This window comes from Chiloscyllium plagiosum, chromosome 24 (assembly GCF_004010195.1).
Source record: "Chiloscyllium plagiosum isolate BGI_BamShark_2017 chromosome 24, ASM401019v2, whole genome shotgun sequence".
NCBI lineage: Eukaryota > Metazoa > Chordata > Chondrichthyes > Orectolobiformes > Hemiscylliidae > Chiloscyllium > Chiloscyllium plagiosum.
This window is the reverse complement of record NC_057733.1, coordinates 23,388,002-23,411,638: the sequence shown is the minus strand read 5'-3', so window position 1 is coordinate 23,411,638 and position 23,637 is coordinate 23,388,002. Positions and strand designations below refer to the sequence as shown.

Here is a 23,637-nt window from a genome sequence, read left to right as displayed (position 1 = left end):
TTCTTCCTGACCTCTCCGCCCTCACCCCCACTCCAGCCTATCACCCTCACCTTATCACCCTCACCTTAACCTCCTTCCACCTATCACATTTCCAACCGCCCTCCGCCCCACCTTTTATCTTAGCCTGCTTGGCACACTTTCCTCATTCCTGAAGAAGGGCTCATGCCCGAAACGTCGATTCTCCTGCTCCTTGGATGCTGCCTGACCTGCTGTGCTTTTCCAGCAACACATTTTCAGCTCTGGTCTCCAGCATCTGCAGTCCTCACTTTCTCCTGCATCCAACATTTTGCAATGTGATTCTTATATTTTTAAATTTTATTTTGTTTTCAAACGCCAGTCTAACAGTTTTGTAGGAAATGTAAGATTTCTACCCGTGGTAACACACTTCAAATGTTACATCAATGAGATAGACAGATAGCAGAACCAAATCAGCTTTTCTACTTCTTTATTTGCAATACAGGAAGACCCCCAATAATTACTCCAATGGTTCCTAACCAGACTTTTGAATATCCAGTCCCAGACATTGTGAATAATTAACTCCAAACACTGGTTTTGTATCTCAAACAAAAGACTTACCTATTTATTAAATACTAAATAACTTTAGCAGAGGAACAATTAAACAACAAAGTAAGCTGAGGTCTATGCTTTAAACTCAGAACTGTATTTTCAGACCACTTCCCACAAAAGACAGACAGACGAACACAATCAAGAGATAAATAAAAAGAAAAATAACAAACTGACCAGATTATTTAAATAGCTTTCATGATGCATTGCTCCACAGGTTTAAATGTGGACCCCTTGGTGGTTTTCCTGAAACATTGATCAGGGTCACCTTTGCAGTTTACCCAAAGTCTGCAAAACTTCTGAGTCAGCTTTCTACCCTTCAAGCTTCCTGAAGCTGGTTTAGCAGAATAGGCTTTCAAATCTTCCTGCTGTCCTGTCAGCAGGCCAGCTTGTCTCTTCAGAAAAAAATTGCTTTATAATAATCTTTGTTTCTGATTCTGCCTTTATAAATTGATCATTTTTTTTCCCCCAAGGTCTCAATTAGCATTTAAGAGCTTGCATCTGCTTGAACATAGGGTCACCTGGAGATTCGCCAGAACCAATTCCCAGTTACTGAACTCATCAATAGCTAATTTGTGCTTCTGAAAACAAAAAAATGTTAGAAATCATAGTGGGTCAGGCAGCATCAGTGGAGAGACAGCAAGCCACTTTCTGCTATCTGTTTAAGCACACTACTGTTCTTCAGGATGATTGGTCTGTTAGAATATGTTTAAACAAGGCTCAGCCCTATATTAGCCTCCAGGCCAGGCCTCACAAACAAACCATTGTTTGGCCTGTTCTTCTCCTTTTGCCAGAAGCTGTCCCTAAGTTCACAAGGCATCTTCACTTAACTTTCACCTAATCAAGAAACTCAACACTTCAGAAACCTGACTACAAAAAGCAAGCAGGCACCTTGGTGAACTGCACTTCTTCATTCACCTTGGAAGTGAGTACTTGCTGCTCTGTCCTTTATCACTCAAAGGCAAATTTCTTTGCTTACACTCACTCAAACGTCTCCAAACATAGTGGACATGTCCAAGTGGACCAAGATAGTCGTGGTCCAGTCCCGACTGGCATATAAAGCAATAAACAGAGAGCGGCATTGCCTGAAGGCATGGAATTATGAAAGCAGTGAAGAGAAGAATGTATTCCAATCAGCCAAAAGGGTGGTGGTATTGACTCTAGGTCTTGTTAGCCTGCAGCCTGTCTGGGGTGGTGAAGGGTCTGTCCAGGATGTTGTCCAAACTGAAGCCAGTTCATGTCTGTGCCTCATTTGGGTGTCTTTTGAAGTGGAGGAAATGGTTACAGGGAATTGGGCATTGGATGTTGTGGTCTCCAATTTAGAAGATTGGGTCAGGGAGCATATGAACCTGAGGGAAGTCGAGGACCCTCAGTATATAGATGGCTTTGACTGGGGAGGGTAGAGGAGTCACAGGGTAAATGGGACATCTGGGGAAGGTTTGGGACCTCAGTGACTATGATGATTGCCGATGTGCTAAGGAAGGGAAGATTAAGGATAAGAAAATATTGATGGCAGATCAGTGAGGATGGGACAGAATAGCGAGACAATATGGATCATGGGGTGAGGGGGTGTTGTGAAATGGTGGTGGCAGGGAAGGTTGGCATTCCTGCACCGTCTGTACTGTGTCTTGCTGCAGTTATGTTTTTCCCGAGGCTCTGAACTTGGCCCAGGCCACCTGAGTTTGATGGGAAGACTCCTTTTACCCATGAGAGGGCCCAGACAGTATGGAGCAATGAGGCATCCATGAATCAGTGAGCCACTGTTCCTGATTTGCACTGGGTGAAGGGGTGCCTGGGTGACCTTTCAATTGGCACTGGAATTTTTGATCAAAGAAGGTGGCAATAGAACTGACAATATTCACCTGCCAACAACATGGTCTTTGCAAATTAAGTCTTCACAGAACTAATTTGAATGTGAAATGAACTGGATGATAGATAATCTCACAAGATAACTCAACATGTGCCATGGCAGAAGCAGCACCTTATGAGAAAATAACTGCCATATTTTAAGAAGAATTTGGATCAAATGCTGGCAAATGGGACTAGATTAATTTTGGGATATCTGGTCGGCATGGACAAGTTAGACCGAAGGGTCTGTTTCCATGCTATACAGCCCTATGTCTCTATTACTACAAAAGGGAAAATTCTGGCCATAAATGCAATCTCTCTCGTGCTCTCTCTCTTACGTTCTCTGTCTTTCCTGCGCGGTCTCTCTCTCGTGTTCTAAATCTCTCACGCTCTTGCTCTCTCTCACACTCTCTCTTGCATTCTCTCTCGTGCTCTAACTCTCTCTCTCTCTCTCTGTTGCTCTCTCTCTCCCTCGCTGTTGCTCTCTCTCTCTCTCTCTCTCTCTCTCTCTCTCTCTCTCTCTCTCTCTCTCTCTCAATTCCTTCTGCAAAGTACTGTGAGCCACCAGTACCACATCCAGGACAGCATTAAATACTTCCCTTTGGGATGAGGTATCTGAAGTGGTGGGTGTGGGAATGAGTAAGCAAATGGTGTAAGAACAGGGGTTGAAGAGGTTCTGGTTGGGGAACATGTAACAGGATATTGGTTAAGGGACTTTATTGGTCATATACGCTCAACTTCCTCTCCCATTTTACCATTGTAGCCTTGCTCACCTTTTTCAACACAAAGATTGAAGTTGCTGAGGATAATGAGGATTGCTAGAGATACAGCACGATATTGATTGGCTGGAGACTTGGACGGAGAAATGGCATACAGAACTTAATCTAAACAACTGCAAGGTCGTGGAGTCATAGAGATGTACAGCACGGAAACAGACCCTTTGGTCCAATCCGTCCATGCCGACGAGATTTCCAAACCCATTCTAGTCCCACCTGGCTCATATCACTCCAAACCTTTCCTATTCATATACCCATCCAAATGCCTTTTAAATGTGGCAGTTATACTAGCCTCCACCACTTCCTCTGGCAGCTCATTCCATACACGTACCACTCTCTGCGTGAAAAAGTTGCCCCTTAGGTCTCTTTTATATCTTTCTCCTCTCACCCTAAACCTATGCCCTCTAGTTCTGGACTCCCCCACCCCAGGGAAAGGACTTTGTTTATTTATCCTATCCATGTTCCTCATGATTTTGTAAACCTCTATAAGGTCACCTCTCAGCCTCCAACACTCCAGGAAAACAGCCCCAGCCTGTTCAGCCTCTCCCTGTAACTCAGATCCTCCAACCCTGGCAACATCCTTGTAAATCTTTTCTGAACCCTTTCAAGTTTCACAACATCCTTCCAATAGAATGGGGACCAGAACTGCACGCAATATTCCAACAGTGGCCTAACCAATGTCCTGTACAGCCGCAACATGACCTCCCAACCCCTGTACTCAGTACTCTGACCAATAAAAGAAAGCATACCAAACGCCTTCGTCACTACCCTATCTACCTACGACTCCACTATCAAGGAACTATCAATCTGATTCCAAGGTCTCTTTGTTCAGCAACATTCCCTGGGATCTTACCATTAAGTATATGAGGCCTGCTAAGATTTGATTTCCCAAAATGCAGCATCTTGCATTTATCTGAATTAAACTCCATCTGCAACTTCTCAGCCCACGGTGTTGCCCTTTGGAAGTGTAATGCAGGAGGGAAGTACACAGTAAATGGCAAAACCCTTAGAAGCATTAACGTATGGAGGGATCCAGGTGTTCAGGTCCACAGATCTCAGAAAATGGTATTACAAGTCGGTAATGTGGTCAAGAAGCCATATAGCATGCTTGCCTTCATCAGTTGGGACATAGAAAATACAAATTGGAAAGTCATGTTGCAGCTGTATAGAACTTTAGTTAGGCCACATTTGGAATATTTTGTACAGTTCTGGTCACTCCATATGACCAGAGGCTATGGAAAGGATATGGGAAAGATTTACCAGGAGGTTGCCTATTTTGGAAAGTATTAGCTGTGAGGAGAGATTGGATAAATTCAGTTTGTTTACAGAACTAGAGGACATAAGTTTAGGGTGAGAGGAAAATATTTAAAAGGGACCTAAGGGGCAACTTTTTCATGCAGAGGGTGGTGCATGTATGGAATGAGCTGCCAGAGGAAGTGGTAGAGGCTGGTACAATTACAACATTTTAAAAGACATCTGGATGGGTATATAAATAGGAAGGGTTTTGAAGGATGTGGGCCAAGTTCTGGCAAATGGGACTTGATTAGTTTAGAATATATGATCAGCATGGACGAGTTGGATCGAAGGGTCTGTTTCCGTGCTGTATATCTATGATCCTGACTGTACAACTTGAACATTAGAGGTTGAGAGTGACCTGATAGAGATTTACAAAATTGAGAACCTGAGTTTTTTTTTCTCCAAGGTAGAAATGTCAGTTATTAGGGGATGTAAGCTTAAGATAAAAGGAGGAAAGTTTGAAGGAGATTTAAGAGGCAGGTTTTTTAACAGACGATGGTAAGTGCCTGGAAGACGCTAGCAGAGGAAGTGGTGGAGGCCTATACAATAGCAATGTTTAAGAGACATTTTGACACTGTAAGTAATCTAATTTAATCTAATCTAATCTGTGTATAAGGCATTGACGGTGCTGGAGTAAGTGGAGAAGTTATTTAATCAGGGAATAGTGTACAAAAGTGTATATTAAACTTTTCCAATCTACTGGTTCAGCCTTACATGAAGTATTGTGTTGAGTTCTGGGCACCTCATTTTTGGAAGATTCATAGAATGGTTCTAGGCATGAGGAATCTCATTTACTTACTGTCAGACAGAGGGAAACTGTTCCCACAACTGAAATAATCAAGGACAACAGGGCAATGATTAGATTAGATTACTTACAGTGTGAAAACAGGCCCTTCGGCCCAACAAGTCCACACCGACCCGCCGAAGTGCAACCCACCCAGACCCATTCCCCTACATTTACCCCTTCACCTAACTCTACGGGCAATTTAGGATGGTCAATTCACCTGACCTGCACATTTTGGACTGTGGGAGGAAACCGGAGCACCTGAAGGAAATCCATGCAGACATGGCTGAACGATTTCCTCTGTACTGTAACAATACAGTAATTGTGCATTAGATTAAAAGAAGAAACTTTATATGAATGCAAAGAACAACAGCATGTCTGAGAATCCGAAATACTTTAGAAATTAGTAAAGGATCATCTAAAAGCTGATTAAAAGTGGAAAAAAAATAGAATATGGGAGCATACTAGTCAAGAATAATAAAACAGATCTTAAGAACATTTACAAATATGGAAAGTGGAAGAGGATACTAAAGTAAACATTGCTCCCTTTGAAACAAAGACAGGGGAAATTATTATAGGGAATGAGGAAGTGGCAGGGGCAGTGAGCAAGTAGCATGCATCCGTCCTCACAGGTTGTTATCAAAAGTAGGCAGTAATCTAATCAGATTTGGGAAATTAATGGCAAAGTTATGGTGAAACATTAAAGGATTAATCCCAACACATTCCCTTGACCTGGTGGATTGCATCCTACGCTGTCTAAAGTGAACAATTGCCTCCTGAAATTTGAAGAATAAGAATGGAATTTTAAAGGTTTCTGAAGGGATTGATACATTGGATCAGATAAGTTGTTTCCACTCTGGGGAATGTCGGGGTACAATTTCAGGATAAGGGATCGATCAATTAACACTGAAAGGCGGAGAAGTTTCTTGTAGAAAGTTGTGGATTATCTCGACTGATGTGGTAGAATCTGTTGCAGCCGTCAAAATTTTCAGAGCATTTCATTGGATATAAGCTTCTGCAGTGAGTTTAAAACTGAATAAAAGTGAAAGATACTTTTTCAACTTTGTAGTTCTGAAGTATCAATCAGTCAGGAAAATGGGGGATAGGTACACTCTCAATGTTAATTTGATTTTGAACTATTGACAGTGAAAGAGTTGTAATTGATTCCAGTTAGAATGCTGTGCGGTTTGGAGGGGAACTTTTGGGTGGTTGTGTTCTCAGACATCTCCTACCCTCACTGTTTTAGGTGGTGGAGGTTGTGGGTTTTATAAATGCGATCGTAAGAGACATAGTGAGTTACTGCAGTGCATCTTGTAGGTGGAACATATGCCACCATTGTGTGTCAATGAGTGCATGTTTAAGATGGTGAATGAGGTGCCATTGGGCTAGAGATTACTAAGCATTCTTTCGAGCTGTACTCCTTTACGAAAACAGTGTGTCATTCCTGGGTTCACAATATTTTGAACTAAACACACTTGGAAATAATTTTGATCATCGATACTAAGATTTATGAAGTATATGTAAATACATGATAGATAAGTTAAATCTTTTCACATTCTCAAGAATATTGCAAAGTGATTCGCAAACAACAATACACTTCCAAGCTGTGATAATCATTATCCAATTTACACTGGATGATCTCTCAAACTGCTGTATATGGTTGAGGGATAATCTAAGCTGAATCCTTTAATTCTCCTTTGTACAGTGCAGTCTTTAATTTCCATCTGAATGTATAGATGTGGAGCTGGATTAATATCTGCTCTGAGGGATTGTGCTCCTTCCAAGGCAACATTGCCTTAGTACTTCACAGAGGTATCAGCCTTGATGATCTTGTGATGGTGGATCCATAGCCTTCGAAACTTGTATAAGCTTGAGATTTCTGGCTGCCTGCAACTCTAACTTCACGTGGTCAAGGAATAATTTTTCTTCAATGGTCACTTTACAACGTATTACGTTTTTATGTAATTCTCCCTTCCCTGATCAAGATGGCTCAACTGAACAGACTTACCTATTCAAGTATATTCCTCGGTGACTCTCGGACACAATATCACTGCAATCATGCATTCTGAGATTCTGCCTAGAACTGCTGAGAAAGTTTATCATATTATTTAGTTATTCCCCATCTAATCAACACTATTCATCACCAAAACATTTTTTTTATCACAATGCTATTAGTTGGTGCAATCAGTGAGCATCAAATAAGGTTGAGCAGGAGTAACTACATGAAAGGCATTGGCTTTTACCTTAAGGCAAGTGAACTTGCAATCAGTGCTGAAAGTAGTGAAGCTTTGTCTGTAAATGCATACAATGAGGATCAGATTGTTCCTGCCCACCTCTAAAGACAAACTTTACGAGAAGTTAATTCAAGTAGACTTAGAATGTATGAACATGAATCCACTTGCCATTCACAAAACTGTTCAAGGTAATGCAAATTGATAATAAATATGTTTCAGTTTGTAGCAGAACTGAAGAAATGATCTGACATTGGCGGGTTTCTCAATGATGCATTTGATTATTTTGCCCACAGTTTGAAGGCAGACTCAGTATAGAGGAAATTGCTGATAAGAAGGCAGATACATATCAGCTACTGCTGCCAAAGTAATGTTTGAGATATATACTGCTGCTGTACTGCTAGAGAGTTACCGGTTACTGGGGCAACCAGCATTGCTCAATCACTTGTTTGCATCTAAGTTTTTGTTTGAAGTTTGAATATCATTACTGTGAGAATTTTGGCTATTTGAAAACCTCAATTCAAATCATAATGCAGTGAAGAAACAACAGAAGAAAGGAAACTATTCCACTATCTGTTATTTGAATTCGAAGAAAGAACTTGTGGAAGAAATCATATCCTAAGTCAAAACAAATGAACATGAGGCTTGAATGTTGACATATTCCATCTTAAGAAGTTAAAAATCACACAACACCAGGTTATAGTCCAACAGGTTTAATTGGAAGTTCACTAGCTTCCTGTTGGACTATAACCTGGTGTTGTGTGATTTTTAACTTTGTACACCCCAGTCCAACACCGGCATTTCCAAATCATCTTAAGAAGGGAGGATAAAAAAATTGAGAACCTTGTTTGAAAAGCAGTATTAAAAGCAGATTTGATCTAAATATTTGCACTTCAGAATCCATTATATCATCAAAACTATATAAGAGAAAACATTTGAGAACATTGCTTAACCAGTAAACAATACTTCCTTGAAAGGTTAATCTGGAAACCCATTGCTAGACCTTGACAAAGTTAATGAGCGTGTTACAAAAATCAAATGAAGCAGTTGGCCTATAATTGTAGTTAAAAGATCCCTCATTGGTGGTTTGAAATTAATTTTGGAGCTTGTTCGCCGATCAAAAATGCAAGATTGTAATCAGTATCTCATCTGGAATACGATGCAACAAGAATTATCCAGAGATACATTAACAACTACTTGGAAGCTAAACAAACATCTATTACATTCCAGTAAGGTACCCTATGTTATTAGAAAGCATTCTTGTAAAAGCAGAATCCATGAGATCTACCTTCCTAGACTTCTGGATTAAAGCACATTGCAAATAGTTTCTCTGGGCAACAAATGCTCTCCTCCTCAGCCACTGGAACTCCATGATGACTAATATGGTGTACTTCAATGACCTCCCTACTGCTCAGTATTTAAATCTCCTACATAGATGTATCTAAGTTGGTGCTTAAGAGGCGAACAGTCAGCGACGCTACCTGATGTGAGTGTTGATAGGGGTAAATATGCCAGGATACGTTCTTCTTGAGATCGATCTAGTGAAAGATTACAATGTTGGTACTTTGAACACATTTTGAATCAAACCTATATCACTTCAGCATGTATTTTGCTGACATTTAATGAACAGTAGAGTAAGATAAAAAGGAAGGCAAGGGATGTAGCACATGAGTGTTGTGTTAACACCCACACACCTACCTTCCATTCTCTGACATTCTCAATGCTACAAAACACAACTTTGCATATAGTAAGGAAGGCACTTGAAGTCTTCAGGATGGTATGGGCAGAAGCATGGCAAATGGAATTGAATGTCGAGAATTGTGAACCAAATAATCTAGAAATAGTGTATTATAAATGGCACAGGTTTGATAAATATAGATGAAAAAAAAACTTTGTTGACTATATGTAAACCTTTTAAGGTGGCAATTCAAGTTATTAAGTTGGTTAATAAAAAGCATATGGGCCACTTGAGTTTATAAATATTGTCAAACGTTAGGAAAGCAAAGGGATCATACTAAACTTTATAAATTTCCGTTAGGGTCACAGCTGGATTGTTGCAGATAATTCTAAGCATTTCAGGAAAAATGCAGTGGTTGTAACAAGGGTGCAGAGGTGGTTTACCAGGATGCAATGAAAATGACGGTACTCTAGTTTGAAAACAGTTTGCAAACAATAGGGCTCCTCTCCTTGGAACAGAAAAAGTCAAGATGTTGTCATCCAGAGGTTTTCAAGATGATGAGAAGTTTTAATGAAGTAGATTTGAAAAAGCTATTTCCTTGGGGAACTGGGCCAATAACAAATGGTCATAAATTTAATATCAACAGCAAGAGTGAGAAGAGGATTTTTTTTGAGGATGTTGCATTTACAGGATTGTTGACTGAAAGCAGGATTCTGTGTCTAAACTAAACTCATTTTAAAAGACTTAGCATCGGCATGGTCGGCCAACTGGCATCCTTAAGCATTAAAAGATTCTCTGATATTGTAATTCTAGTGGACTACACAATTTCCAGTGCTTTTTCATGATGGGTGAAGCCAGCTTATAGTTCCTAATGTGTATGGCAACATGTGCATGAAGCATGTAATAATGTCACAGCAAAGGTTTCATGTTTTGAAAAAAGCTTCAAGATAGGGTGATTGAAATGTGCCTGGGAATAAATTAAGATCCATGAAAACCAGCAGAGTTCAACTTGGGAATAGAGGAAGAGTATCATAATAACTGAAACAAAACTGTAAGCTGAATTGTGGACAGTGAAGAAGGTTACCTCCGAGTACAATGGGCTCTTGATCAGATGGGCCAATGGGCTGAGGAGTGGCAGATGGAGTTTAATTTAAGTAAATGTAAGGTGCTGCATTTTGGGAAAGCAAATCGGAGCAGGACTTATACACTTAATGGTGAGGTCCTGGGGAGTGTTGCTGAACAAAGAGACCTTTGAGTGCAGGTTCATAATTCCTTGAAAGTAGAGTCTCAGGTAGATAGGATAGTGAAATAGGTGTTTGGAATGCTTTCCTTTGTTGGTCAGAGCATTGAGTATAGGTGTTGGGAGGTCATGTTGGGCTTAACAGGACGTTGGTTCGGCCACTTTTAGAATATTGCATGCATTTCTGGTCTCCTTCCTACTGGAAGGATGTTGTGAAACTTGAAAGGATTCAGAAAAGACATAAGGATGTTGCCAGGGTTGGAGGATTTGAGCTTTCGGGAGAAGCTGAATAGGCTAAGGCTTTTTTCCCTGGAGTGTCGAAGGCTGAGAGGTGACCTTAAAGGTTTATAAAATCATGAGGGGCATGGATAGGATAAATAGACATGGTCTTTTCCCTGGGGTGGGGGAATCCAGAACCAGAGGGAACAGGTTCAGAGTGAGAGGGGAAAGATATAAAAGGGACCTAAGGGGCAATTGTTTTCAAGCAGAGGATGGTGCATGTACGGAATGAGCTGCCAATGGAAATAGTGGAAGCTATTGCAATTACAGCATTTAAAGGGCACCTGGATGTGTATATGAATAGGAAGGGTTTAGAGGGATATGGGCCAAATGCTGGGAAATGGGACTAGATTGGGTTGGCATATCTGGTTGGCATGGATGAGTTGGACTGAAGGGTCTGTTTCCGGGCTGTACATCTCTATGACTCTATGACTCTAAATGCTAACAGAAGAAAACATTGAATACTGGGAAGCAGAAGGGGCCTTCAGATAACTGAGGCACAAACTGTCACTTTGGAGGAGTGAGGACTAGTCAGAAGATTTACATGTCAACACTATTGACTGCAAGAAGCAAAAGTGTATATTTGAAAATAGCTCAGCTCAGAATCTGTTTCCATGGTATGGATTCTTTCCTTTCTCTTTTCCCTTTCTTTTCTGTCTTCTTTCTTCCTCTGTATATACAGAAAGAATAGAGGAATTGGTTCAAACAGACATTTCTTGTTCTTTTTTTTGAAGTTGTTTAGCATTGATACGATTGCAATCTGACTATATGGATCTACTGGCCTAATATGTTCTGCAATATTTGTTTTTAGAAACAGTAAATGTTAATCCTGTTTAAATTAATAACATTTAGATACAGTTGTTGAAGACTATTAACAAACAGTATTTGTGGTAAAGAGAATTCAACTTCTACATCTTGGTTCACTGGTTCAGAATGTATGATTTAATTTCAATCAGGCCTCACATAGTGAAATTATCTGCAAATATCACAATTTAGTTTATTATTTCAGATATTGCATTTTCAGAATCTGGGGAAGAATGCTAGGAGAATGTGCTAGGAAATTGAGAAAATGTAGTGGACTGTCTGTTATTCATGCTTAATTGGGTGTACGCAGGCCATTTGTCTCTTTAAGCCAGCCCTTTTGCTTATCTATACTGTAATGGCTTTCATTTCTCATTGCTGCTTGTTGGTGTAAAAGCAGATGTTGCAATCTCTTGACTATGTGCCCATTTCCATTCTCAATACCTTTATGATGGCTTTAGAACTGTCCGGTCAAAATTGAATTTTGATTGAGTTTATTTTTCTATGGATTTATGTGTGACTGCCACACATAAGATTTGTTGAAAAGGCAGCCGTCACCTTTCACATATAAGCTTATAATTGACTGGAATATCAATCTTTAAAGCTAATATTCAACTAAGTAAAACCATTGGCCAGAATTCTCCAGTGACATCTGGCAAACCACTTTGCTAGCACCAGAGTCCAACCTATTTTCTGGTGATGGTCCATCAGGTATGCGTATAAGGTTTCCAGCTGCTAAGAAGGTGTTCATATTATCTGGTAAGTAATCTGGATGAAGTGAAACTGCTTCTGATGTTGGATCAGAAGAGATTGCTGTGTCTTTAGCTGCCCAGGTAAGCCCCAGAAGATCTATCCAGTGACAAAAGCCATGGATACTGTTGACTAAGTGTTGGTCAGAATGGAGGCCACTCCAAGGCTATGTTCCTTGATGTAGGTGAATCCCTGTGTCATCCCTGGGAAGTGTGGGAACATTGTTTGAATGGATAATTTAGTAGAAGGCAAAGCTGCACCACAAGTTAAAAAGCGGTGGTCAGCAGCAGTAGCAATGGAGGTAGGGCAAGGAAATGCAAGTGAGACCGTGACCATGTAGTAGGCCTCATTGCTTCAGTTTTCCATCCTCATCAAGTGTCACCTTTTTCTAATTTCCTCTGGATTCGAAGAGGAGAGTCACACCTATTTTATTTATTTAAAGGAAAATTTTAGGAAAAGGGAAGTCTGTATATACAAAGGATTTAGAACAGACAGCAAACACTAAAGCTAAAATAAATATTGAGGTTCGGAGAGGAAAATTGCAAACTGCTGTACATTTTGGTTCATTTAAAAATATGCTTTAGATTTTTAATTGATAATTACCAATCTGTTGTTTAATTATTGAAAAATCCATCCTGTTTTCAATCATTTTAAATGAAAGAAAGCTACTGTCTTGCATCATTTCTTTGCAATACTTAATGCTTTTCTAGATATTGAAGAACTGCTACAGTGACGCAGTGAATTTATTTTTTGCATACACCTCTGCACAAACCACATGTGGTGCTTGTTGCTTCCACTTTCCACCTCCAGCTTCCTGCATCAACTGTACAGCTCAGACCATATAGTAGATTTTATAAGATATTTCAGAGCAAAAGTATCCAATTTTTGCCATAGGCTGGTTGTGATTGTTATGATATTGTAAATCGTTTGAAAAAGTGCATTTTTAAGAAGCCATTCACGTGAAATTATGGTATTGACTACTAAAGCTGTGCATGTGGTGTTAACAGATGAACTTTCTTACACAGATTAATTAGACTGCACAATATAAAATTGTTTTTATGTTTATTTTGTAGGCTACAAATGGTGACAAAAAATATGTAGATATCATCGAAATCCATCATCAGAATTAATAGAATAATCAGGAAACCAGGCTTTTGTCCTGGCTGATCTCTTGGATGTTGCTGTTCCATCCCATTAAAGACACTAAGCATCACTTGAACACTTAAGCAACAATGGAACCAAAAGGTTTGCTCTTATTAAGTTTTGTGTTGAAATTCCCCACACTGCATCTAGTTCTTTCTATTTGCAGAAACTAAGTTGCTTACTGTCAGAAATGTGATTTGTTAATTTTCATCAAACTGTCAATCCCTTCAAAATTTATAAAGTTCTCTGTTTTTGTTGTGTTCTGTGCTACCTTCCTACTGTGTACAGTACTGGTTGCTGCTAATGCATTGGAAGCAGTTCAGAGAAGATACACTATCCTAATATCTGGAATTAGCAGATTGCATTATAAGCAAAGGCTAGACTGGCTAGGCCTGTATCCTCTGGTGTTTAGAAGAATCAGAAGTGGCTTAATTGAGACATAAAGTCCTGAGGGACTTGACCAAGTGGATTTTGAAAGGATATTTCCTCTTGAGAGAGAATCTATAATTAGGGGTCATAGTATAAAAGTAAGAGGCCATCAATTTAAGACTCAAATGAGGAAAAGATTATTTTTCTCTCTGAGGGTTGAGCGTCTTTGGAATTCCCTTCCTCAAATACCACTGGATAGAGAATTTTTAAATATTTTAATGCAGTAGTAGATATATTCTTGATTACTGAAGGAATGAAAGACGATCGAGGCATACAGGAATATAAAGTTGAAGTTAAATCAGACCAGCATGGATTTTATTGAACAGTGGAGCAAGATTGAAGGGCTGAGGAACCTAGTCTTGTTTCGTGTTCATATGTTTGTATGTTCATAGTTGTAGAATCCAAAACACCTCAGTTGATTCATTTTGAAGACAGTGATTAATGACTCCTACTTGGATGAAAGATACCAAAGATGGGGCATATTGGAGTGTAAGGAGTCTGGGTTACTTCTGAATGGTACGAGGGACCTGCTGTATGTTAAGAGAACGTTTGCAACCTGGGTCCAGCAGTTTTAAATTTAGTCCATGGTGGCCATTGCTGCTTCAGAACTTTGGTATCCCAAAATCTCAGCCGATGATCCCCCGAGTGAGTGTCCCCATGTCCACCTATGGGAAGCCCTACTGTGGGAATTCAGTTCAGGTCCTTCAGCCACTGTTACCTCAGGGAGATTGCTTGTGTCTTCCCCAGTGAACGCAGATCTGAAGTACCAATTCAATTCCTTCTCCATTTCTTTGTTCCCCATAATATATTCCCGTTTCTGTCTTCAAGGGCCCAATTTTAGTCTTAACCATTTTTTTGCCTTTCACATACCTAAAAAAGCTTTTACTATCCTCCTTTATATTTTTGGCCAGTTTACCTTCATACCTCATTTTTTCTCTGCGTATTTCCTTCTTAGTAATCCTCTGTTGTTCTTTATGTTTTGGAATGCACTATTTGAAGAAGTGGTGGAACCAGTTTATTCTTTATTTACAGTAATTCCTCTTTTAATAGACAATAGACAATAGGTGCAGGAGTAGGCCATTCTGCCCTTCGAGCCTGCACCACCATTCAATATGATTATGGCTGATCATCCTTAATCAGTAGCCTGTTCCTGCCTTATCTCCATAACCCTTGATTCGACTTTCCTTGAGAGCTCTATCCAACTCTTTCTTAAATTAATCAAGAGACTGGGCCTCCACTGCCCTCTGGGGCAGAGCATTCCACACAGCCACCACTCTCTGGGTGAAGAAGTTTCTCCTCATCTCTGTCCTAAATGGTCTACCCCATATTTCTAAGCTGTGTCCTCTGGTTCGGCACTCACCCATCAGCGGAAACATGTTTCCTGCCTCCAGAGTGTCCAATCCTTTAATAATCTTATATGTCTCAATCAGATCCCCTCTCAGTCTTCTAAACTCAAGGGTATACAAGCCCAGTCGCTCCAGTTTTTCAGTGTAAGGTAGTCCTGCCATTCCAAGAATTGACCTCGTGAACCTACGCTGCACTCCCTCAATAACCAGAATGTGTTTCCTCAAATTTGGAGACCAGAACTGCACACAGTACTCCAGGTGATATGCGGGTGTCACTGGCAACTCCAGGATTTATTGCCCATCCCTTGTTGGCCATTTCAGAACATAACTAAGAGTCACTTAAATTGCTGTGGATATTGTAGGCCAAACATCGTCGGTTACCGTTCTTGAACTTTAATGAACTAGATGGGTTTGTTTTCAACAGCAATCTGTTATAGTTTCATTGTCATCAAATAGTTTTATAGAACAGTGTTATTCTTTAAAACGACCAGCTTCCATGATAGGATTTGATGGTCCTTGGGTCTCTAATTACCAGAGTCGAAAAGTGTGGTGCTGGAAAAGCACAGCAGATCAGGCAGCATCCTAGAAGCAGGAGAGTCAATGTTTCGGGCATAAGCCCGCCATCAGAAAAGTCCAGTGACATTACTACTATGCCACCACCCTTCCCCCAACGGTAATTTTCAAAAAGAAATTGAATAAATACTTGAAGAGGAAATACTTCAAGATTGTGGGGAAAGAGCAGGGGTGTGGACTAAATGGATAAATCTTTCAAAGAACTGACAGAGGCAGAATGGTCTCCTAATGTATTTTGTACCATTGTATGCTTCCTTTTGCTTGTGAAAGGGAAATCATGATGTTTGAAGGCTATAAAGAGATATAGAATACTGCCTGATTGTGTTTATGGAAGACTTACAAAATTATTGTCCCTAATATAGTACATTGAATCTTCTGGTAAATCTGAAGGATGGAAAGAGCATGTAATTAGGCAGGATGGTGTCACACCTGAACTCCACTGCCTTGCCACCTCCGTCACTAATTCAGACCAGAAGTGAAATTAGTGGCTGCTTAAAGGCTTCATTCTATCATTGCTGGCAATAACCCAGCTGCAGGAGGGTTGCTCTGAATGTGGCATGCCTTATGACACTGCGAGTGTCACTCGTTACGTTGAGGATTGTTGGTGTTTCCTCAATCAAAGGTAGTCAATGCCTTATGAGTGACTGGACATCTGGAAGAGGGTGTTCCTGCTAACAGCAATATGCTTCCCCTTACTTTCATTTACTATGCACCCATCTTCTCACAACCCGAATCTGACAGACCAATCCACCCTCACCTGCCCAACTAAATATTACTTACATTGGTCTCATCCTCCAAGATTCCAGATTTTGAAGAATGTCCTTCCAGTTGTGCTGCTAGCAACCAGAGCTGCTGGCCAATTATAACATGCCCTTCCTGTAACCAAGCACAGCACCAGCAAGGACAGAAGATTTGGTCCTCTGGCTGAGGTGATTGCCTTGATTCTGGGTGAAGACCCATTGATGCCCTCGCCACTGCCTGATTGATATGTCTGTCCAGCTGACAATGCCACAACAAAATTTCATCCAGAAAGATCAATGAATGACCAAGGAGTTAATGGTATTCTTCTACTCTGGGTTTTTAAATTTATGAAATTATTTCTGATTGACACTTGTTGCAGTGAGGAGCCCAATGAAAAACATTGCAGCAGTGTGGGTGAGAAAAGATGCTGCAGACATGGGGTTGTTGTCAGAAAACTGCACAAGTATCAGGGGTAAGTGACATGAATGTGCACATTATTAATCATGTCAGCTAAAAGATTCATGTCAACAGACACACACTTGTGGCCTTTACAGGAGGCCCCATAGCAAAGGTTTTGAGGCAATTCAAATTTTTAGATTAGATTACTTACAGTGTGGAAACAAGCCCTTCGGCCCAACGAGTCCACACTGACACATTCACCCCACATTACGGGCAATTTAGCATGGCCAATTCACCTAACCTGCACATTTTTAGATTGTGGGAGGAACCCGGCGCAAACTCACACAGACAGAGGGAGAATGTGCAAACTCCACGCAGACAGTCGCCTGAGGCGGGAATTGAACCCGGGGCTCTGGTGCTGTGAGGCAGCAGTGCTAACCACTGTGCCACCCAATGACAAGAATCTCTTCTAAAGGAAAGAAATTGAGGTCCCTATCAGAGTCCAGATAACCTCTGAGTTGAGTACTGGACAGATATTAGTCAGTGTACAAATATGAAGGGATAAAGCAGAATATGCAGAAGCAGACTAATGCCATTGATTGACAAGTCTACAACAAGTGAGCTGAACTAACCTAATGGCACAATTTGGAAGAGCATCACCATCTCCAGAGACATAACTCTTTGAAAGAAAGGAATCCCTGTGAAACAACAGAAATAACATAAAAACAAAATATCAATTCTTCAAACTTTTACTGTAACAACCAAACCAAAATGGACATAATTCAAATAATAATTAACAAGGGGGATGTTTAAATTCCAAAAGTAAATTTCACTTTAAGTAGTTTGTACAAGATCCTAATCCCCCTCATCACTCCCAAGTGTGCAGTTCCCAAGTTCTCTAACACATTATCCTTTACAATGTATCTCTCATTTAACCCATTTAATAGATTTGGCAATTCTCAATTGCTTTCACTCAGCAGACATATTCTACCCAGGGTCTCCAGATACAGTCAATTTGACAGACACATCACCATGAACCCTCTGTCACTCAAGTCATGACAGTCCTGATGACATAACCTCCCAGTGTTCCTTTTCTACTGACCGACCAATGCATTTGGTCCATGGTCTGGTCCTCCTCGTACAAACACTCAACTCTTTAGCATGTCTAAACCGTTCACAACACTTTGAGGATTCAGACCCTTTCAGCTTTTGCTGAAATCATTGCTTCACCAAGAACATTTAGAGTTGTTGGTTCAAATGGTTAGTTTTTCATGTTGCAATTCAATGTAGAAATATACCTAATTCTCAGTCATACGGATTATCGGTGCCTTTCACTTCACACGCTGATTATTGAAGGACCCATCGTGAAGAAATTGTAAATCCTATCATCTGAAACTGCTCTTATGGAGAAGCTGAGTCCTGTGTTGTAACTAACAAGTTCCTGCATAGGAGGTTGGAGAAGCAATCTCTCACCCTGTTTCACATTTTCCTTGACAGGGAAGACAACTATGAATCATATTTATTTGACGTGTCTCTATTCACAATAGAAAAATGTTAGCCCCATTATTACTTCACACTTTTATGAATAAATCCATTTGATTACATAAATGGGTAAGTTTTCAGTTGGGTCTCTTTTGTTATCTCACTGTGGCATCATCACTGACACAGAATGTTCCAGAATACAGGAGCTCGTAACTTCGAACCAGCACGAGAACCACTGGTGAACTACATAATTAATGATGTGCAAAGAAAAATCAGTGCAACTGACAAAACTCTCACATCCTCAAGCGACTTCAAATGTAACTAGAGCAGTATGAATGTATCAAAAATAATTTAGAAACTAACTCTTGGGACTGCTTTTCAGAGCAGGTTTGGGAATCTGATACCTGAATAACTTCAGGGTCCTGACCCCACACATTAACTGAAGTGCCCAGTTCAGGTGGGTGATGAGCTGGGCACCCAGTTAACAGTGCACAGTATTACCAGGAGCTGGCAACATGTCACAAGTGAAAATAGCACACTGTGACACGCTAGGACTTGCCCCGCCTTATCGCAGAGAGCAGCAATATCTAGCAGGGATAGCAGCATACACCCTTTAGAAAACATCTAGCAGGCAAATCAGATGTAGTGCATACCATCTGATGGAAGATTGTCCAGCATTTCAAATCATAAAAGGAATTTCTTTTGTTCCACTCTGACTCAGATGGCTGTGTATTAATGTGCATTGGACTGTTCAAACATACCAAATTCACTTTTGAAAATTCTACTCCCTACCTCCCTATCTCATTAAATAAAACCTCGGAGGATTTAGGGTGGAGTTAGAGGTGAATGTGCTTCTCTCCTCCACCTCACTTTGAAACTTGAAGTACGTCCTTGAATTATCAGCAGCATTCGGTGCCTGGCTAACTCTTGACTCCAAATTTGAAAATCCAGTGCTATTTCTTTATTTGTATTTGTCCTCATACATACTTTTGCTCTTAAATTTAGAGTCTTTCTCAGTTTCTGTCTTCACTCTTCTGCTACCAATTTGTCTCACTTTGAGGCTTTACTTTTGGTTTTTGTGTTTCTCTTCTGCTCTTTCTCTTACTGTTTGCCTTGTTCCCTTTTCATTTTCTTCTTTTTATCCCCAATTTTGTCTGCCTCAGTACTTGTCCCTCATTATTGTTTTCTTAATCATTAACCCACTGCTGCTTCCAATCCCAAATGAGAAAATGTAGGAATAAACCAACCTGTGAGAAAATATTCTATCAGACTGTTTCTTAAGACCATGGAGACTGGAGATGTTGAGAGCCAGTGTTTATGAAATGTCTTGGTGAAACGTACCTTCTTCTTTTATTTGTTTAGCTGGAAGCCCCAGTTCAGCAACAACTGCTGAGGCTGACATTCAGCGCAGTGTAAAGGCCATTGTACGGGAACTGGACCAAAGACCCCCGGGAGGCTCAAGCAGTCGAGGTAGGGGATCTGTGATGTCGAGGCAGGTCCTTCAAGATCACTGGTTAAATAATAGTTGCTTAGATCCAGTCTCGCAGATGACTGGTTAATAAGCCATTCCAAAGTATAACAAAACTGATATTTGATTGACAGTCATTTCATCGTTTTTTTTCATTTAAGAATGGGCTGAATCTTCCAAGGAGTGGCAATCACAGTCAGATTACTACACTGCTCCTTTTTTACTGAGCTGACTTACAATTTGATTTGGCTGCCTTCCAGGGCAGTGCAGGATCAGTGCTGCAGGAGAATCCATGCCCCCTTTTTACAGCAGTAGTTGCAAAATTCTGGGGTTTCAAGATCCCCTGGGGATTTTGACCAGGAGAGAAGGTAAATGAGTGGGAAGTGGTTGGGGGAATGACGGTTAGGATGTCAGGTAAGTAGGTGAGGGGCTAGTTTACCAGGTAAGTGAGTGAGGATGTAGGGTGGCAGGTGGACGGGTGAGGGGTCAGGATGGCAAGGAAGTGGGTCAGGGAAAAGTGTCAGATGCATGATGAGGTAGGATAGCAAGTAAGTAGGTGAGGAGACAAGTGGAGAAAGTGAGGACTGCAGATGCTGGAGATCAGAGTCAAAAAGTGTGGCGCTGGAAAAGCACAACTGGTCAAGCAGCATCTGAGGAGCAGAAGAATTGATGTTTTGGGCATAAGTCCTTCATCAGCACTTATGCTGAAGGGCTGATGAAGGTCTTATGCCCAAAATATCGATTCTTCTGCTTCTCGGATGCTGCCTGACTAGCTGCGCTTTTCCAGCACCACACTCTTCAGTGAGGAGGCAAATAGGTCAGGTATTAGAGTGACAGATTGTGTTTGCTGAACAATGTGCTTGCTGAATACTGCTGGAATCATTCCGTTCTCTACACAGATGTCAAAACTGATTCTTAATCTTTATTGTTTAAGCCATTTAAACTTTCACAGAAGACGAATAGCTATATTTTCAAAGCAGAAGTGTTTTTAGCATGGAATTTCTTTTATATTTGTGTACAGAGATATACGTAATTGGGCAATCCTCAGTGTAAAAGATTGAGGTAACACCTGGGAGCATGTATTGTACACACAATTACAGTGTAGTGTTCCCTCTCTTTTATGTCCACTGAACGGGTCCTGTCCCTAACTGTTTCTCCATTCATTACAGTGGTTATACCTGAGGCTAATTAGCTATTGTAATTTTTTGCAGTGATCCTGATTCAAAATATGTACAAAATTAAAGCCAGAATTTTAGACACAACAGAAAGTTACTTTTCTGATTCTGTAATTTTTGTTATTTTTACTTCTAATTCATTGAGGCATGCCCTGTACTTCCTATTGATTTCAAAACCTTTAATGATACTGTTGTAAGTCACAAAGAAAAATGTTCAATGATCATGTGTTCCTACATGTTTTCTGTTTGCCTAATGTGCATGAATGTTGTTGAAGTGACTTGAAATTTTACTTTACATGTTTGAAAAATCCTGCATTTCAGATTTTCTTTCAGTGTTCCTGATTGTTTCAACTTACCTTGGCTTATTTAGATCCATTTTACTTTCTAATTGTCTGACAGAAATTTGGCTCTGCCAAAAGTTTGAGGCATAAATCTATTTATTTGAGTTATTAATAACAAAACCTTTGTTTATATTTTATCATAGGAATGTTTAGATGGACATTACATAAGAAGTCTGAACGAGACCCATACAACAGCATTTTTCTCGTTAAAAATCTTATAAGTGAACTGGAACTGGTGAGAAATTATTTTAAAGAAAACATCTGATTTTCCCATGATGATGAAAAACTAAGAAATCCTGGTGTCCATGGATGCAGAACAAATCCCTGGAAATAGTTCTTATTCTAATAATCATGGCTCAATTAAATCTGGCTCTCCCAGACTTGCAGGCAGTACATTCCAAAGTCTAAGTATTTACTGTGCAAAAGTTTACAAATCGCTTTAAGCCTTCACCTGCTCTTTCTCAATTTTTTTTACAAGTGGGAGCAGAACCTTCACAAATTTGTAAACTCTACCAAATATCCTTTTAGCCTTCTCCTTTCCAAGTAAAACAACACTGAAGGAGAAAGCCACCTAGTGCTCCATGGCTGATTCTGTCTGCTTACAACTGATTATCATCATCAATGCAGTTTGCTGTTTGGTCATTGAATAAAGAGAGTGGCGAAAGAGCAACATACAGTTTCAAACTAAAGCACAGCTGTAATGCAGGTGTCTCAAAGTTAGATGTGCAAGGGTCAATGATGGCATTACTAAAGCAATATTTGTCAGAGGTTTAGGCATGTAGGATGAGCCATCAATCCTGTTTGCTGGTAGTAACCTGAAGTCTGAGGGTCAGTTTGCTCAGTTGGCTGGCTGGCTGATTTGTAATACAGAGTGATGCCAATGGTATCGGTTCAATTCCTGTACTGGCTGGGGTTACTGTGAAATGGTAAATTATTACTCTCCTTCTCGACCTTTCCTCTTGCCAGATACATGGTGACTGTCAGTTTAAACCACCACCAGTTGCCTCTTCAATGAGAGAGCAGCCATTTGGTTCAGTAGGACTATGACAGCTTTACTTTTACCTAAACTTTCAAGTCAGATCATTGCCCGACATAAGGTCTGATCTGTCTAGGTCCCAGCATTGTTGCTGAATTGGTGATCTTTCATATTTGAACATTGGTCTGATTCAGTAAAATGATCATGACAATCCAGTGACTCAATGCAGCACCAGAAGAAGGTTTCAATTGCCGGCCTGAATCATAGGAAATGAGCTGTGAGAAATGGCAGTCCACGTGGGGGTTAAGAAACTTTCTTCTGTTGGAGGCTAATGTCCTCTAATTGTAGCTAAATCATCAATATGCTGTTTCATAAATATGAATACATAAATACATTTATGATGTTGCTATCAATAGTAAATAGAGGAGGTGACCCCAACTCCACAACCTTCAAGTCTGGGATTAAGATACGTTTAAGAGTAAAGCTAGGAGCAGTAAACCTTTGCATTTATTTGACCACCGAGACTAACAATATTGATTTGATGTATTACAAATGTAGAACTCGTTCATTCCCCATCAATGTCCTCCTTCCTTTTGAACACGCAGCTCCCGATCCCACATCGACTTAGAAAACTCATAATTGGTCAATGAGAAAATATGAGCAACATTTAATTTATTAATGGCCTAAATCTTGAAAAGTATTACGTTTTGAATCACACAGTAACTGGATTTTGTTTTAATAGGCAAAGAAAGATAATAAGCACTACATTCTACCTTTATTGAACATCCTAATGTACACAGTTATTCAGGTGGGTGTAGACTGAATCCTGGTATTTGATTTGTACTGCAATATAAAGCTGACTGAATGTAGTTTTTCAAATTATTATTTAGCATATGGCATTAAAATGAGCCACTTAAATTGTGAGTGAAATTTCGATATTCATTGTTATGGAATGAACTAAATTTAACTCCTCCAGTTTTGTTTGAAAACACAGCTTCAGTTTATCAGTAGATCATTACAAGTGTAATTATTACTAGTTTGTTTACTGTGCATGACGAATCCAAAGATTTATTTTTGAGATGCATGTAGTATGCACGTGATTCTTCACAAACTGTCTTCTTGATGATACAAGCTTTGTTTTTTGAGATTGCACAGTAAAATATCATGTCCAATGTATCGAGGTCCTGTTGTTGGGTTGCCCTCTAAGAAAGAGGAACAGTTAGAGGCAAAGTCATCACCACGCTGGTCTGACTCCTCATAATGGCTGGAAAACTTAGCTGCCAGCAATCCAATATCCAGTCTGTAAAGTAATGGTGG

General features: G+C 40.1%; 1 protein-coding gene across 2 annotated transcripts in view; it reads left to right on the top strand.

Moving 5' to 3' along the window:
• The window catches only part of LOC122562082 (phosphoinositide 3-kinase regulatory subunit 6-like), a 95,626-nt gene that overhangs the window by 18,665 nt on the left and 53,324 nt on the right, over positions 1 to 23,637 (top strand). The window contains exons 2-6 of one of the 2 annotated variants that reach the window (XM_043714584.1): positions 13,321 to 13,492; positions 16,859 to 16,951; positions 19,723 to 19,830; positions 21,488 to 21,579; positions 23,063 to 23,128. In XM_043714584.1, the coding sequence (XP_043570519.1) occupies positions 13,480 to 13,492; positions 16,859 to 16,951; positions 19,723 to 19,830; positions 21,488 to 21,579; positions 23,063 to 23,128 (372 nt within the window). In that variant the 5' untranslated portion in view covers positions 13,321 to 13,479. The remainder of the gene's footprint in view (positions 1 to 13,320; positions 13,493 to 16,858; positions 16,952 to 19,722; positions 19,831 to 21,487; positions 21,580 to 23,062; positions 23,129 to 23,637) is intronic. The other variant, XM_043714585.1, reaches the window with a different exon arrangement.